General features: G+C 38.6%; 1 protein-coding gene across 1 annotated transcript; it reads right to left on the reverse strand.

Moving 5' to 3' along the window:
• Positions 1-659: 659 nt before the first annotated feature.
• kcnj15 (potassium inwardly rectifying channel subfamily J member 15) lies at positions 660-4,690 on the reverse strand. Its single transcript, XM_017488284.3, has 2 exons — positions 4,357-4,690; positions 660-2,246 (listed from the first exon to the last, which is right to left on the reverse strand). Exon 2 carries the CDS (start codon positions 2,204-2,206, stop codon positions 1,190-1,192), a length of 1,017 nt encoding a protein of 338 aa, XP_017343773.1. The 5' UTR covers positions 2,207-2,246; positions 4,357-4,690; the 3' UTR covers positions 660-1,189.
• Between the last annotated feature and the right edge of the window lie 12,135 nt (positions 4,691-16,825).

Here is a 16,825-nt window from a genome sequence, read left to right on the forward strand (position 1 = left end):
ATATATATATATATATATATATATATATATATATATATATATATATATATATTTGTTAAATATAGGTGTGCAAAAATTATTGGCACCCTTTTAGTCAATACTTTGTGTTACCTCCCTTTGCCAAGATAATAGCTGTGAGTCTTCTCCTAAAAATGCCTGATGAGGTTGGAGAATACATGGAAAGGACTTTTTCTTGAAACCCTTCCAGATAACTTGTGGTGATTAAGGTGACTTCAGATTGTAGTTTTGGAGACTTTCTGGCCCCAAGATGCAACTAACTTCTCCAATTCTCCAGCTGTGATCCTTGGAGATTTTTTTGGCCACTCGAACCATCCTCTTCACAGAGCATTGAGTCAATACAGACACACATCCAATTCCAGGTTGATTCATTACCAGTTTTCTGGAATTTCTTAATTATTCCCCTGATGGTGAAAATGGGCATTTTCAATACTTGTGCTATTTTCTTATAGCTACTTCCCATTTTGTGAAGCTCAACAACCTTTTGGCACACATCACAGCTATATTCCTTGTTCTTACCCATTGTATTGAATGACTAAGGGAATTTGGCCTATGTGTTACCTCATATGTATACCCCTGTGAAACAGGAAGTGATGGTTGAACAATTTCCTGTTCACCCTGGTGTACAATTTTTTTAAAAAAAATATCAGTGGTAAAATACTTCAAATATATTTTTCTCATATGAATTCATAGGGGTGCCAATAATTGTTGCACACCTATATTTAACAATAATTTTTTGTTTGGGTTTTTTGTGGATTTTTTAAACAAAAGACCAGAAAGTTAAGCAATAAAGATCAATTTTCACAGCCTTCTTTGCTCAAATTTACCAAGGGTGTCAATATTAGTAGAGGGCAGTGCATGTCTATATTAATACTCAACTTAATATTCTGAGTAGGGTAACATTTTTAACAGCATAATCACTCATTTCAGATTTAATCTGCATTCATATGTTACTCCTTGACAGACAATGTTGAACTTGTGTAATCTGTGTTCTAATTTTGTGCGCTGTCTTGGTACATGACAGCATGAGCTTCCCAAAAGCATCGCCATTAAATAGGATAGAGAGTCTTCATTGTGATGCTCACGTTATTATTTAATTATGATCTTTGTGCTGGAATGCCTTTAAGAAACTCAGCCCTATGCCGTTTTTATCAGTGCTCTCTCCTTCTGTTCAGTCTTCAACGTACTCATGTTCAAGCAGGAGCTTCTCATTCCTTGGTTCTGGTAGAAGCGCGGAGTCATTGCTAATCTGAATCTCATCAAAATATCTAAAGTCTGTGATGTACTTGCCCCCATGTGTGCCAAAGAGAAGAGGCTTAAAATTGTAACCCCATCGGAACTCTTGTGGAACATAGGAAGTACGGCTTTGACAGGTGGAAGCTGTGGATTCCATAGTGGCGTTCAGGGTGACCACCAGTTCAAAGTTTCTCACCTTTAAATTTTCAGCAGTGAGGCTGGCCAGAGGACTGCTCTCATCCAGCACATGGTAGAAGATAAGAGGCAGAACAAGGAATGGGCACTGCTCATTGGAGTCAAACTGAAAGTCCACAGGCTCCTGGTGGAGCTGGATCTTCTCACCCTCTTCAGTGACATAGGGAAAAAGCAGCTTGCCTGAGAGCTGACATTGAACCAGTGGACTCTTACGCATGTTGGCCACACGCACCATCACACACAACTGGCCCTTGTACTTGGAAACCAATGCCAACTGGCTAAACTTGACTGTCTCAGAACGCTTCTTGGGCCGTGCTAGCTTGGCCAGGAAGGTACCAGTGACAAAGATCTCAGCCAGGCCTGTGAGCACCAGTTGTAACACCAGTGTTAAGATGGCAAGTGGGCACTCCTCTGAGATGTGACGGAAGCCATAGCCGATGGTAGTCTGTGACTCTAGGGAGAATAGGTATGCGCCAGTTAAGGTGGCCACATTCATCACACACGGTGTGTGGTTTGAAGCCTTTTCAATGTTAAGGTCATTATTTGTCATTGCGATGAGATAGAAAAGCATGCCAAAGAAAAACCAGGTTGTGAGGAAGGTGGACACAAAGAGGGTGAGTTTGTAGCGCCATTTCATGTCCACCACTGTGGTCCAGATGTCGTGTAGATAGAGCTTCACCATGCCCTCGACATTGTCAAGATGAATGTTGTTGTGGCCATCTTTAGACACCACACGTGGCTGGACTCCTCCATTCATCCTGCACAGCTGATATTCAGATCAAATTCAGGCAATGTCTCTACAATGAAAAAAAGTTCATGAATGATTTATAGTTTCACTTTTACACTGATACACTTTGCTTCAAAAATAATATCTAATTTAGACATGAAATTAACATTAGTTTTCTTTTTGTTTAGTTGTGTGTTTGTTTTTTCTTTAAACAAATCATTTGACCCAATAAATCCAGCTGATTGTTTCAATGAGCAAAGAGAATATACAGTACAGAGGTGCTTTAAAGTTTTTGAACCCTTTAGAATTTTCTATATATATCTGCATAAATATGACCTAAAACATCAACCGATTTTCTAAAAGAAGTCCTAAAAGTAGACAAAGAGAACCCAGTTCAACAAATGAGAGAAAATATGATACTTGGTCATTTATTAATTGAGGAAAGTGTTCCAATATTACATATCAGTGAGTGGCACAAGTATGTGATCCTCTAGGATTAGCAGTTAATTTGAAGTTGAAATTAGATTCAGGTGTTTCCAATCAATGGGATGACAATCAAGTGTGAGTTAGCACTCTGTTTTATTTAAAGAACGGGGATCTATCAAAGTCTGATCTTCACAACACATGTTTGTGGAAATGATTCATGGCACAAACAAATGAGATTTCTGAGGACCTCAGAATAAGAGTTGTTGATGCTCATCATGCTGGAAAAGGTTACAAAACCATCTCTAAAGAGTTTGCAATCCACAGTTAGACAGTTTGTGTACACACAGAGAAAATTCAAGACCATTGTTACCCTCCCCAGGAGTGGTCGACCAACAAAGATCACTCTAAGAGCAAGACATGTAATAGTCCATGAGGTCAGAAAGGAACCCAGGGTAACTTCGAAGCAACTAAAGGCCTCTCTCATATTGACTAATGTTAATGTTCATGAGTCCACCATCAGAAGAACACTGAACAACAATGGTGTTCATGGCAGAGTTACAAGAAGAAAGCCACTTCTCTCCAAAAAGAACATTGCTGCCTGTCTACAGTTTGCTAAAGCTCACATGGACAATCCAGAAGACTTTTGGAAAACTGTTTTATGGATGGATAAAACAAGAAGAGAATTTTTGGTTTAAATGAGAAGGGTTATGTTTGGAGAAAAGAAAACACTGCATTCCAGCATAAGAACCTTATGCCATCTGTGAAACATGATGGTGGTACCATCGTGGTTTTGGCCTATTTTGCTGCATCTGGACCAGAATGGCTTGCCATCATTGATGGAACAATGAGTTCTGAATTATATCAGTGAGTTTTAAACGAAAATGTCAGGATATCAGTCCCGAATCTCAAGAGAAAGTGGGTCATGCTGCAAGTCAGTGACCCTAAGCAAGTTATCATACCAGAGAATGATTAAAGAAGAATAAAGTTAATGTAATGGAATGGCCAAGTCAAAGTCATGACCTTAATCTAAAAAAATGTTGTGGAAGGACCTGAAGCAAGCAGTTCATTGAGGAAACCCACCAACATCCCAGAGTTAAAGCTGTTCTGTACTGAGGAATGGGCTAAAATTCCTCCAAGCCGACATGCAGGACTGCTCAACAGTCACCGGAACCGTTGCAGTTACTGCTGCACAAGCAGGTCACACCGATACTAAAAGCAAAGGTTCACATACTTTTGCCACTCACAGATATGTAATATTGGATAATTTTCCTCTATAATTAATTGACCAAGTATAATATGTTCTCTCATTTCTTTAATTGGGTTCTCTTTGTCTACTTTTAGCACTTATGATGTTTTAGGTCTTATTTATGCAGAAATATATACAATTCTAAAGGGTTCACAAACTTTCAAGCACCACTGTATAGACAACTGAAGCCCTGGCAACACATACAGCAGGCAAACTTCATGCATTTATCCCATTGTTCTTGATTTAAACATAAATCCTTTGCTTTGGTATCGTCACACTCTCACCGTATTTAATAACAGTAAAAAATTGTTAAAGCTTTATAAAAGTCCTGGTTAAAAGCAGATTTTATTAACACTTTTTAATGCTTCTGCTGTTAATAATCAATTAGGCTAAGTTGTTTATTAATTAAAAGACTCAAATTTCGCTGAAAAAAACAATGGCTATTATTTTTTTTAACATAATGTAACATTAAAATGATATTTCAATCATAATAAGAATATGTACTTACTCTTAAGGTCCTTTGGTCGTGTCTTCAAGGTGGGTCTGATGTTGGCTGCACTGCCAGTGGCGTGTAATGTGAAACCAGGAGGCTTTCACTTCCCTTGACGATGTCCTTGGTTCTCCTTTGTCTTTTCTTAGAACTAAAGCAAAACAGGGTCACCTGTGAGGTAGGTTTTTTTAATAGTTTGTCTTGGTCTCAGGCTCAATGTATCAGCAGGGGACGTCGGATTGAAAATGTTTTTCACTTTACAAGTGCCTTTTTAAAAACTGTTTTTACTACAAACAAGCTTAAAACACACACTCACTCACACACGCACACACACACACACACACACACACACACACATACATGCAGACATACACACACACACACACACACACACACACACACACACACACACACTTGTCTTACTATCTTTGTGAGGACCTTCCACTGATATAAATATGAATGCAACTAAATAAATAAATAAATAAATAAATAAAAAGCCATAGCTGCAGTTATTGTTTTGCTTGTTGGCACCAGTCAGAGATCCCCAAAAGATCAACAGATATTCCTATCATTGAGGGGACAATTGTCCCTCTCCACACATACACACACAAACACAAAGGGGTTAAATTGTAAGCTAGGTTGGACTTTGCACCTTAGCATTCAGTACCAGTCTGTGAAGATGGATAAAGCTCCTGTATCCGTTTTGTAATTAAACAGCTCTGTCAGAGATCACACCTCTGTTCTCGTTTCACAAATGGCTTCTTTTACTGATACACTATAAACATTGAAACTATTACAACAGGGCCGGCACACACCATGACAGGTAGGGATATGCTCGTGAGGAACCCAATCCATAGTATAATCGAACGAATCAGGTTTTTATTATTGTTTCTGCTGTAAAGGACAAATCACTTATTGTTTAACTACAGAAAAGTGCTTAAAATTGGACCTCTCTTTTAAAACACTGACACTCACATCCTCATGTGGAGTTGTGTTGCTCAATAGGGGCTGTTCAAAGCTGTGACCTTCTGCCATATGCAGAGGTCAGAAGATTATTAGACTTTATAAGGTCACTCATGCTGCTCTGGAGGTTAGCGTGTTAGTTTGTTATTAAATCAAGGCCTGTGACCATACAGGCAGTAATGTGGAACACTGCTCGTATTTCTATATCAGAGGGATGTTTTGGTCTAACCTGTTTTCTTTCTTTAATTGAACATATTCATGTGAATTTATTTATTGTTCTTTGGCACATTTAATCTGTGTAAGACCTGGAGTTCAGTAACATAAGATGCACACCTGACATGTTACACTCAATTAGTGAGTAAACCTAGAGATTTGCACCTGTAGTCAATGAACAATAGCAGTAATTGCTGTACACTTGCACGCACCATGTGATTAATACATGTGTAATTGACTCTTGCACCCAAATTATCATAATGCTGAGCAAATGCTAATAATTTGGTACAGATAAGAGGATTTCTAATAGTCTGACTTCTGTAGTATTAATTGTAAAGTCTGTAAATTTTAAGTATGATTCCAGACCTGTAATTAATAAATAATTTTATAATAATTGTGCTTCAGAATAATAATGGTAATTTCATAGTAATTATTATTCACCACCTTACTTTTTTTTTCTTTTTCTTTTTTTTTTTGCTACATCCCCACCTAATGTCTGTCTATTAGCTAAATCCCCATCTAAAGTGGCTCAGCTTTGAATATGTTTGCTTGTTTGTTTGTTTGTTTGTTTGTTTTATTTCTTAGATGACTTAAACTATGCAATATTTCAGATGAAATTATGTACAGTATACAGTCCACTCCAACACTACTGGAACAGCAAAGTCAATTCATTTATTTGTACTATATACCAAAGACATTTCGGTTTGAGATCAAAAGATGGATATGAGATGGGAGTATAGGATTTCAGCTTTTATTTGATGGTATTTACATCTAGATGATAGAACCTTTGTATCAGACCACCCCATTTTTTATAGGTACAGATAAGTCTTGACATAAATTAAAGTAAATAACACTTAATATTTAGTTGTGTATCCCTTGCTTGCAATAACTGCATCAAGCCTATGACTCACTGACATCATCAAATTGACGGTTTATTCTTTTGTGATGCGTTTCCAGGCTTTTAGTGCAGCCTCTTTCGGTTATTGTTTGTTTTAGTGGGCTTCAGTCTCCTCTTCAAGAGATGAAATGCTGCTCAACTGGGTTAAGGTTGCTTTGGATCATATGATTTGGATCATGATCCTTTATTTCTCCACACTTTGGCCTTTCTATCACTTTGGTAAAGGTTAAGCTTGGTTCAAGAACATTTGTGGTTCATCTCTGCATTTCTTTGCAAATTCCAATCTGGCCTTCAGATTCTTACTGCTGATGAGTGGTTTACATCTTGTGGTATGGCCTCTATATTTTTGCTGTCTAAGTCTTGAATGGTGGATTGTGATACCTTCACCCTTGGGGTTGTTGGTGATGTCACTGACTGATGGTTTTGCATTTTTCTTCACAATTCTCACAATGTTTCTGTCATCAATTGTTGTTGTTTTCCATGGCCAACCCATTTGGTGTCTGCTGCTCAGTACACCAGTGGTTTCTTGGTTTGTTTCTTTCTCAGGACATTCCAAATTATTGTATTGCCTATGCCCAGTGTTTGTGCAATCCCTCTGATTGATGTTTCTGATTTTCTCAGCTTTAAAATGGCTTCCTTTTCTAATTTTTTTCTCATTTTTTTTCTTTTCCCATTGTTACGTAATGTAGGCTGAGACACAAACAATTGCAGGTATGGCAGATTAATAAAATAACAAGTCCAAAGGATCAGGCAGAAATCAAGGTACATTGGCAAGCAAGGGTCAAACGATCAGGCAAACAGGCATAAACTAGGCAAGGCAGAGAATCGAGGTCAACAGAGTAAACAAAGTCCAAAACCAGAAACGCAAACACAAATAATAATAATAATAATAATAATAATAATAATAATAATAATAATAATAATAATAATGACAGAGACTAAGCAACTGAGCATATACTTCACAAAGACTAAGAGTTTGAACAGTCTCTTATATAGCGTGGATTGAGTGAGTATGAGATTGGCAACAGGTGTGTGTGATTAGAATTCTGGAGAAGGTGAACATGTGTGGGAAGTGTAGTCCTCTTCGGCCATGTTTGTAGTTGGTGGTGCATCCTGGAAATGGAGTTGCTGGTTTGCTGTGATATGACACCCATAGACAGCTCTATGGTCTTCATGTTGGCTTATCCTTCTTAACAACAGATGCAGTCTTCACAAGTGAAACTAAACTCGGCTAAAACCAAGAGTATACATTCAGAGCTATTTATTGATTAAATATTCAATCTAAGAGGACACACCTGGGTAACAAGAAATATCTATCAGTCACATATTCCAGTATTTTTGATCACTTGAATAATGGTGGGTTCAATCAAAAGGTGCCATGTTCCAAGCTGTTTAACACATCTAGATGTAAATGAAAGCTGAAATTCTGATCTATTGTCTCAGATTCATCTTTTGATCTCAAACCCAAAAGTTTTCAGTGTATACCAAAGACCAATGAATTGGTCTCACTGTTCCAAATCTTTCTGAGCAGACTGTAGATGTTATAGTTATTTATATTATAAGCACAGGAAATTGTTTCAGAATAAAAACGGAAATTTAAGTGTGGTTTATTGATTTACTGTTTTCTCAAAACAAATAATGTAACCAGTGTAATGAAACATACAGTAGTAACTCTTAGGGCTCAACCAGTCAACCATTATGGAAGTAACTGAATAGGAATACATTATTTGAAATGAATAAATAATATATTCTAAATACTGTAGGTACAAAAACAAATTGAATAAGAGGCACACTATTCATTTCTTTAAGAAAGCTTGCCAGAATGGTTCACAGGGGTCTGGCCTCTGGACTGACTGGATGCAACAAAAAAAGTCATGTGAGTGGGAATTTTTTATGTGCCTGTAGGCTCGAGCTAGCAGTGAGAAATCAAGGTCACAGGACAAAGAAAACCACGTTCATGTGCGATGTGTGATGCATTTTACGGCATCCTTAAAACTACCAGGCAGTTACCTTTGGTTTAAATCCAAATAAAGATATAGCTATTGGATCTTGGATCACCAATTAGATACAGATACAGATAGTGGCATTGCACTACAGCCTTACTAACCACTGAAACTGACCTCATTACAGATTAACTTCCTGCAATAAAGTGGAAACACTTGCCAGTCACATGTTCCAATATTTTTACAAATTGGGTGGTCTGATACAAACTGTGCCATGTTCTATGTAGTTTAATACATCTACATATAAATACCAGGAAAGAAAATCTAAAATTCTAAACACTCTTCTCATTTTCATCTTTTGATCACAAACCCAAATGTCTTGAGTCTATACCAAAAACAAATTACATTTATTTACATTTATTCATTTAGCAGACACTTTTATCCAAAGCAACTTACAAATGAGAAATTACAAGCAAAGCGATATATCAAGCAGAGAACTATACAAGTAGTGCTACCATACAAGATCTATTAATTGAGTTCCAGAAGAAGCAAAGTGCACAGAGTAGAGGTGTAAGGGCCAGAGTAAGGTTTTTTATTTATTTATTATTTATTTTTTATCAGTTGGTTAGGTGTTCACGGAAGAAGTGGGTCTTTAGCTGTTTCTTGAAGATGGTGATAGATTATGCAGTCCGGATTGAGGCTGGAAGTTCATTCCACCACTGAGGAACAGTTAGTTTGAAGGTTCTTGAAAGAGACCTTGAGCCACGCTGAGTAGGCCCTACTAAGAGTCGGTCGTTAACCGATCGCAGATTGCGTGAGGGAACATAAGCCTCAAGGAGAGTGTTGAGTTAGGAGGGTGCTGTTCCAGACAAGGTCTTGTAGGTGAGCATCAAGGCCTTGAATTTGATCCGGGCGGCTACAGGAAGCCAGTGGAGGGAGATGAAGAGGGGTGTGACATGGGTTCTCTTGGGTTGGTTGAAGATGAGGCGTGCTGCTGCATTCTGTATCATCTGAAGGGGTTTGATGGAGCTGACTGGGTAGTAGTGACCAATAGTAGTGAGTTGCAGTAGTCTAGTTTTGAGATAACAAGAGCCTGGACTAGTATCTGTGTAGCCTGTTCGGTGAGGTAGGGTCTGATTTTCTTGATGCTGTACAGGATGAACCTACAGACCATGCAGTTGTTGAGATGTGATCTTTAAAGTCAAGCTGTCATCAAGAATCACCCCAAGGTTCCTGGCCGTCCTGGTTGGCTTGAGTGTGGTTGAGCCGAGCTGTACAGTGAGGTTGTGGTTGATTGAGGGACAGGCTAGGATGACGAGAAGCTCAGATTTTGCCGGGTTGAGCTTAAGCTGGTGTTCCCTCATCCAGACCGAGATGTCCGACAGGCAAGCAGAGATTCGTACAGAGACGGATGGATCATCAGGCTGGAAGGACAAATAGAGCTGGGTGTCATCAGCATAGCAATGATGTGAGAAGCCATTAGACTCAATCACCTGCCCCAGAGATGTAGTGTAGATAGAAAAAAGCAGTGGACCCAGAACTGACCCCTGCGGAATGCCAGTTTTGAGTTTCTGAGTTTCAGAAATACCTCCCCACCACAATACCTTGAAGGATCTGTCTGAGAGATAGGATTCCACATGGCGCAGAACCGTTCCAGTGATGCCCAGGCTGGAGAGAGTTGACAGGATGATCTGATGATTGACAGTGTCAAAAGCAGCAGAGAGATCAAGTAGGATGAGGACAGATGATCTCGAGGGTGCTCTTGCTAGTCATAAGGCATCAGTGATGGAAAGCAGGGCAGTCTCTGTGGAGTGATTGCTCTTGAAGCCAGACTGCTTGATGTCCAGGAGGTTGTTCTGTGTGAGAAAATTGGAGAGGTGATTAAAAACAGCTCATTCAAGGGTTTTGGAAAGAAAAGGGAGGAGGGAAACAGGTCTGTAATTGTCAATCACAGCAGGGTTAAGTGATGTTTTTTTAAGCAGTGAGGTAACCTGGGCCTACTTAAATGAGGTAGGGTATGTGCCAGTAGAGAGGGATGTGTTAAAGATATGTGTGAGTACAGGTAATAGTGTGGGAGAGATGGACTGAAGAAGGTGAAAAGGGATAGGGTCAAGAGGACAGGCTGTGGGACAGCTAGAGTTTTGAGACATGTTAGGAGTTTTGAGACATGTCTCTGAGAGGGGAGAGAAGGAAGCCAGTTGGGAGTTACATGGAGGAAGAGCCGGTCTATGCATGTCTGGGCATGAGAACTGGTTCCTGATTGATGTAACCTTGTTGGAAAAGAAAGTGGCAAAATCATCTGCAGTGAGGGAGGTAGGGGAAGGGGGAGGATGTGCATTCTCTTGGTAGTATGTGGCTTTAATTAATTGGCCTTGCTGTTCCATTAGTTTCAGAGGGGATAGTAGATGAGCAGATGAACTGGAGTCTTGTCTGAAGCCTCACAGCTAAAAAAAAAAAAAAAAAAGGGGGGGGGGGGACAAATTCTCTGCTAACTTCTGGCTACAAATGTAAGTAGCTTGTTACTGTTGTTGTAGCTCTCAAATGATTACTTATGTTAGCAATTTTTAACTTTGTTTGACGTTCTACATACGGTTTATTTGAGTCTAATGACTTTTAAAGGTTTATTGTTTTGCTACTAGCTTGCCTATGATTCGGCTTGACATATTATGGCAGAAATACATGTGATTAGGTTAACAAATTTATATGACATATAAAACTTAAATATTTGTAACTTTAAAAATTTTGGTGAAGTTTTACAATGCAAGTACGTAATCATGTCACCAAAAATTCAGTTATCAGTGTCCCAATGTGTAGTGAGCCAGGGTCTTTACCAGTGCCCCAACTTGTGTACATGATATACTGATTCACTAACTACAGAACTAGGGAGCTGGTTGAGACCGTTTTCCACAATGCACCTCTGATTACAAACATGGAGGTGCTCATTGCATAGTTACTCAATTTCTAATAACACACACCTGGATTCCCTTACCCGTACCCTTATCCTATATAAGCACACTCATCACACTCACTCACTGTGAAGTACTGGTTCAGCTCTGTGCTGACATACCAAGCTTTAGTTTGTTATTGCTCATGGTTTTTGATTCTGCCTTGCTATCTAATATTCTGTGTGATCGTTGCCTCACTAAGTGGCTGTTCCTCGACCTTGTGTATTGTCTGCTCCTTTGCATCTGTTTGCAATCTGCCAGTTCTATTAATTAAAGCATTTCCCGCAACAGACTCCGTCTGTGCCGCCTGACAGTCAGTTGCTTGGCACAAGCAGCACAGCTTTAAAAAATTACAAATTGTTCTGTTAAGTTAATGAATCTTTAGATGGTATTCATTAAAATATTTCTAATCTTAGCAATCCCTTGGGGGGCCTATTTTGCCCTCATGCCTGCTTGTGGTTATTCTTTTCTGACTTTGAAAGTTGACAGTTGCTACACTTGCACATAATCACTACCAGCAACTCAAGTTACAAGCATGGCATTGGCAATGATAGTTCAAAACCTTCCCTGTGCATCTTGTATTTTATGCTTAGATTACAGTCTATAACTGAAAACAATCAATAAATAGTCCAATTAGGTCACACTTTCTCAAGAGAGGATAGGAGCAAAGAGCAAACATTTTGGTTTAAATATTTGTGCTAGTAATAACAACTGTACCTCCTAATATACAATGTTATCTCAGAAAATTAGATAGACAAAATGTTTAAAGAGCAATTATACTGAAATATTTCAGCATTCCTACAGCTTCAAGTGTTAAAGAGGTTTTGTAGGAATATTGATAAATGTTACATAGAAACATTCTCAGAACACACTAAAGGTCTTGAAATTTTTAATGTTCTAGGACACAATATTTTATTTGTTTTAAAAAAAAAATTACTTAAAAAAAATCTAAATTTATTAGCCTGCATACAATCATGACTGTGAAACCATCATAACTGATGATAGAATCACACTATTGTTAAATGGACAATACTCATTTATAAGTCACTTTGGATAAAAGTATCTGCTAAATGAATAAATGTAAATGTAATGCTTGTTTTTCAAGGTCCGGGTACGTGATGGCCCATTTGGAGCCAATTTAATTGTCAGGAGAGCATTGTGCAGAATCATACATTATTTAACATTAATTAACTTAATGTTTGAATTTATCAATTTATGTTTGTCATAGGCATGCATACATTCACAAATGAGCATGCTCTGCAGGACACAGCTGGTTATGTGTTGCCTAGGATTAGATTATCTTTGTCTTTATTACTCCCATAAATCTATTAACTTATCAGAAGGATTGTTAAACTGAAACTGAAGACATGCACACTGTTCCACCAATTCTTTTAAAGAAAATTACACCCTTTTCTGTACTGTTAGAAGACAAAGGCATTAATCAAGTTCACCTAGCACCTTTCAATGGCCTTAATACAGACTGTATCACAGCTTAAGTGTGAGCAGTAAATGGATTTTGTGGTTATTAAAAACCTTAAGCTGTGGGTGAGCGTGATAATTAAATCACAGTGAAGTCGACCAGGCCCACAGTGATAAACCCATCTGGCTGACTGACAGGCTTTGTGTGGTAATAAAGCCAAAACCATGTCAGGATTTATGAAGGAAAAGTAAAAGTGGTTATTAGTTCACTGATAAATCAGCTGTCTCTTCAGTATAGAGTTGCCCTCTGATGTGTGTGTGTGTGTGTGTTTGTGTGTGTGTGTGTGTGTGTGTGTGTGTGTGTGTGTGTGTGTGTGTGTGTGTGTTTGTGTGTGTATCCATGTCCTTATTTCCCAAATGAAACTGTCTTGTGTAATGTAAAACAACTCTGTCCTTCTGACACACACACACACACACACACACACACACACACACACACACACACACACACACACACACACACACACACACACACACACACACACACACACAAACACAGAGGTCTTCCTGGAACAGAGACTCAGTCTGTGTGTGTACATGTCCAAATGTGTGTATGTAAGATATCAGGGCTGACTCTAGTCACAGACATTGACATTGAAGTCTAAAGTCATACCGGGGTGTGTTTATTCAATAAAGGGCAATTACGCTCCTGTTTGGCGTCAGCTGACTGAAGGTGATTTGATTATTTGATATAGGTACATGTCGCATTGCTGAAATGCCTTTGAATTGCCCTTAATGCTGCCTCTGAGCTTCAGCTGTCTCCCTCCACTAAGGAGGCCAGAAATTTGAGTTAACAAAGCATACAGACTTCATCTAAACCTCAGCGCTGGCTTTTACCCAGTAATAGATAACTGGCTTAAAATGGCTTTTCTTAAAATGGTGACATCACCAACAACCTCCACAGGCCAAAGGTGAAAATATTACAATCCACCATTCAAATAAGTCTTTGAGAGCAGAAATATAGAGGCCATACCACAAGATGTAAACCACTCATCATCAGTAAGAATCTGAAGGCCAGATTGGAATTCACAAAGAAATACAGAGATGAGTCACAAAAGTTCTTGAACCAAGATTAACCTCTAGCAAAATGATAGAAAGGCCAAAGTGTGGAGAAAGAAAGAATCTGCTCATGATCCAAAACATGCAAACTCATTGGTCAAGCATGGTGGAGGTAGTGTCATGGGCTTGCATGGCTGCTTCTGTAACAGGCAAACTAATCTTTATTGATGATGCAACTCATGATGGTAGCAGCAGAATGAATTCAGAAGTTTACAGGTACATTTTGTCTGCCGATTTACAGAGAACTTCGTCATGCAGCAAGACCCAAAACACACTGCCAACACAACAAAGGACTTCATCGGGGGAAAAAGCAGAAGGTTTTAGACTGGCCAAGTCAATCACTAGACCTTAACCCAACTGAGCATGCATTTCACTTCCTGAAGAGGAGAGTAAAGGGAGAAACCCCCAAAATAATCAACAACTGAAAGAAGCTGCATACAAGGCTGGAAAAGCATCACAAAAGAAGGATGCAACAGTTTGGTGATGTCAATGGGCCGCTGACTTGATGCAGTTATTGCAAGTTATTCCTATTCACAACGTGATGCATTTTAAACAGGATTTAAATACCAATTACCTCTTTTGCATGGCCTCCATTTTACAAAATATAATTATTTGACAGATGTCATTATGGATTTATTTGCCTCTCAATGTTGTGCAATCACAGGGCAGAGATATCACTGCCCCACTTAGATTCCGTATTGCACCAAGTGGTCAAAAATGGGAATGGCAACAAACGCTAGTAGAGGTCCATTGGTGCAAAGACACTCTCTGCAACCAGACACGCTCAGTGCTTGCTTTTCAGGGGAGGAGGAGCAACAGACAATCAGATAATGACAGTGTTGCCAGATTGGGCTAGTTTTAAAAATACTCAGCAGCTGCCAAGATTTTACTTTATAAAGTATACAATAGCATTCAGTTGGATTTAAATGTAATACATTTTCACAAAAAAGCAAAGTGTAAGTGCAGACAGTGGGTGTATGATGCACAGAATAATGTCTATTGTAAGAGCAAAGGGGGATTATGAAGTAATGCCTATATATCAGAAATGACATGAAAAACATGTATTTCACACAGTGAGAAAGAACAGAGAACATAGAAAATGTCTCCCATTTCCAGTGCCCATTTTTTTTAGGCTGGACTCAGGTCTTTTGCATGATGTCTGAGATGTAGTTTGGCTGAAAATGTTGCTGAAACCTATCAACCCTGGTGAATAATATTGCCTCAAATACGGTTGAACAGATGTATATCTAAAACCATTCAGAATGAGCTGGATGTTGTCGGCTCTCAACTGCCTGCAACTGCTTACAGCATTACTCTAAAAATTTACTAGACAGTAGCCTTTAGCATAAGTCCAGTGTGGTAGACTCATAGCATATTAACCATGATCCTGCTTGCTATTACTATTTCTACTGGCATTTAAGCTGTGCCGTAGCAAAGCACCCATGTTCGATTTGGTAACCCTCATTGCCCAGGTACTATGAAATAGGGATATAATGACTCTTTATTCATCACATATACATATGCACAGTGAAATTCTTTTCTTTGCATACCTCAGCATGTCAGGAAGCTGGGGTCAGAGCACAGGGTTAGCCATGATACAGCTGGAACATTGATAGGTCAAAAGCACAAAATTGTCCTGATACTTACTGGGTGATATTTACCCATAGTGATATTTTCTTGTCACTACTTAATTTGATTTTACATTTCTTAATTGGCTTCCAAGTAAAATCCACTTATCAAAGATTATCAAATGTTTGTCAAAAAGGCCAACAAGTTCCATGGGGTATACTTATTTTTTCACATGTCTGTAAATCATGAGGATCAAGGATACATATTGCCCTGGATTTTTGATTTGTTACTGAGCTGTGCAATGCTGTTTGGTAGATAAGTGGCATAAATGTTTGAATAATTTCACACAGCCTGTCAGTGTTGTATTATGATCCAGCAGAGGGCACCAAATCATTAGCACATGTATTATGAAGAAACGGGTTTGAAGAGAGCCATGAGTGTGTGTGAGGAGTGTCACATATGTACAGAGTGCATGTGTGAAATGTGGGGAGTTGTATTCACAGGTACATATGAAGTGTGTGCCTATGAGGGTTATGTGGAGTGTACAGTGTGTCTGTATGTGGTAAATGAGTGAAGGTGGCAGATTTTAGTCTTTCTGTACTGTGCTTCTCTTGAGCTCCTGTACTCAGTGAGAATTTTCCATTACACTCCAGATACTCTCCTGCTGCCCATCCATGTGCAGACGTGTGTGTGTGTGTGAGAGAGAGAGAGAGAGAGAGAGAGAGAGAGAGAGAGAGAGAGAGAGAGAGAGAGAGAGAGAGAGAGAGAAAGAATGTGTGAATTTGAGAATGTGAGTATATCTCTAAGGAAGAACCATCACCAGTGGTTTGAGTTGATATGTGTTTTTAGCTGCCTCCAGTTTTCCATAATTGATATTGTACTTTAATGCAGTCTTAAACTAGAGCTATAGTATAGTTTAATATAAAATCTTTGAATAATGAAGCTGAATAAAAAATTGTATCTGTGTGTATAGTCCATAAATCACCTCTACTAATCTGCATGCATATTTCAGTACTTTTAAAAAGCTGGTACTTCAGCACTTTTGTTGCAAAAGCCTGATCTTTGTTGTCAAATCATTGTTGGTAAAAAACCAACCACTTCACACACACACACACACACACACACACACACACACACACACACACACACACACACACACACACACACAAAGACTTCTTGCAGTTTGTTAACATCAATTCCATTATTAATATACATTATATGAATGTGTAGGTTTTAATAGCATTAAAATGTACCTGTTTCATTTTATTTGGAGTGGCATGAACCAGCCAATAATGTCTATGCAATGCTTTATACAAAAGTTATTTGCAGACATTTTACAGTTTTCTTTTTATTGTTTTAATGCAATTTTCACAAGCAAGTGGTACATTTTCAAAACTCTTAATACTAATTTCACAACA

Source organism: Ictalurus punctatus, chromosome 16, assembly GCF_001660625.3.
Source record: "Ictalurus punctatus breed USDA103 chromosome 16, Coco_2.0, whole genome shotgun sequence".
Classification (NCBI taxonomy): Eukaryota; Metazoa; Chordata; class Actinopteri; order Siluriformes; family Ictaluridae; genus Ictalurus; species Ictalurus punctatus.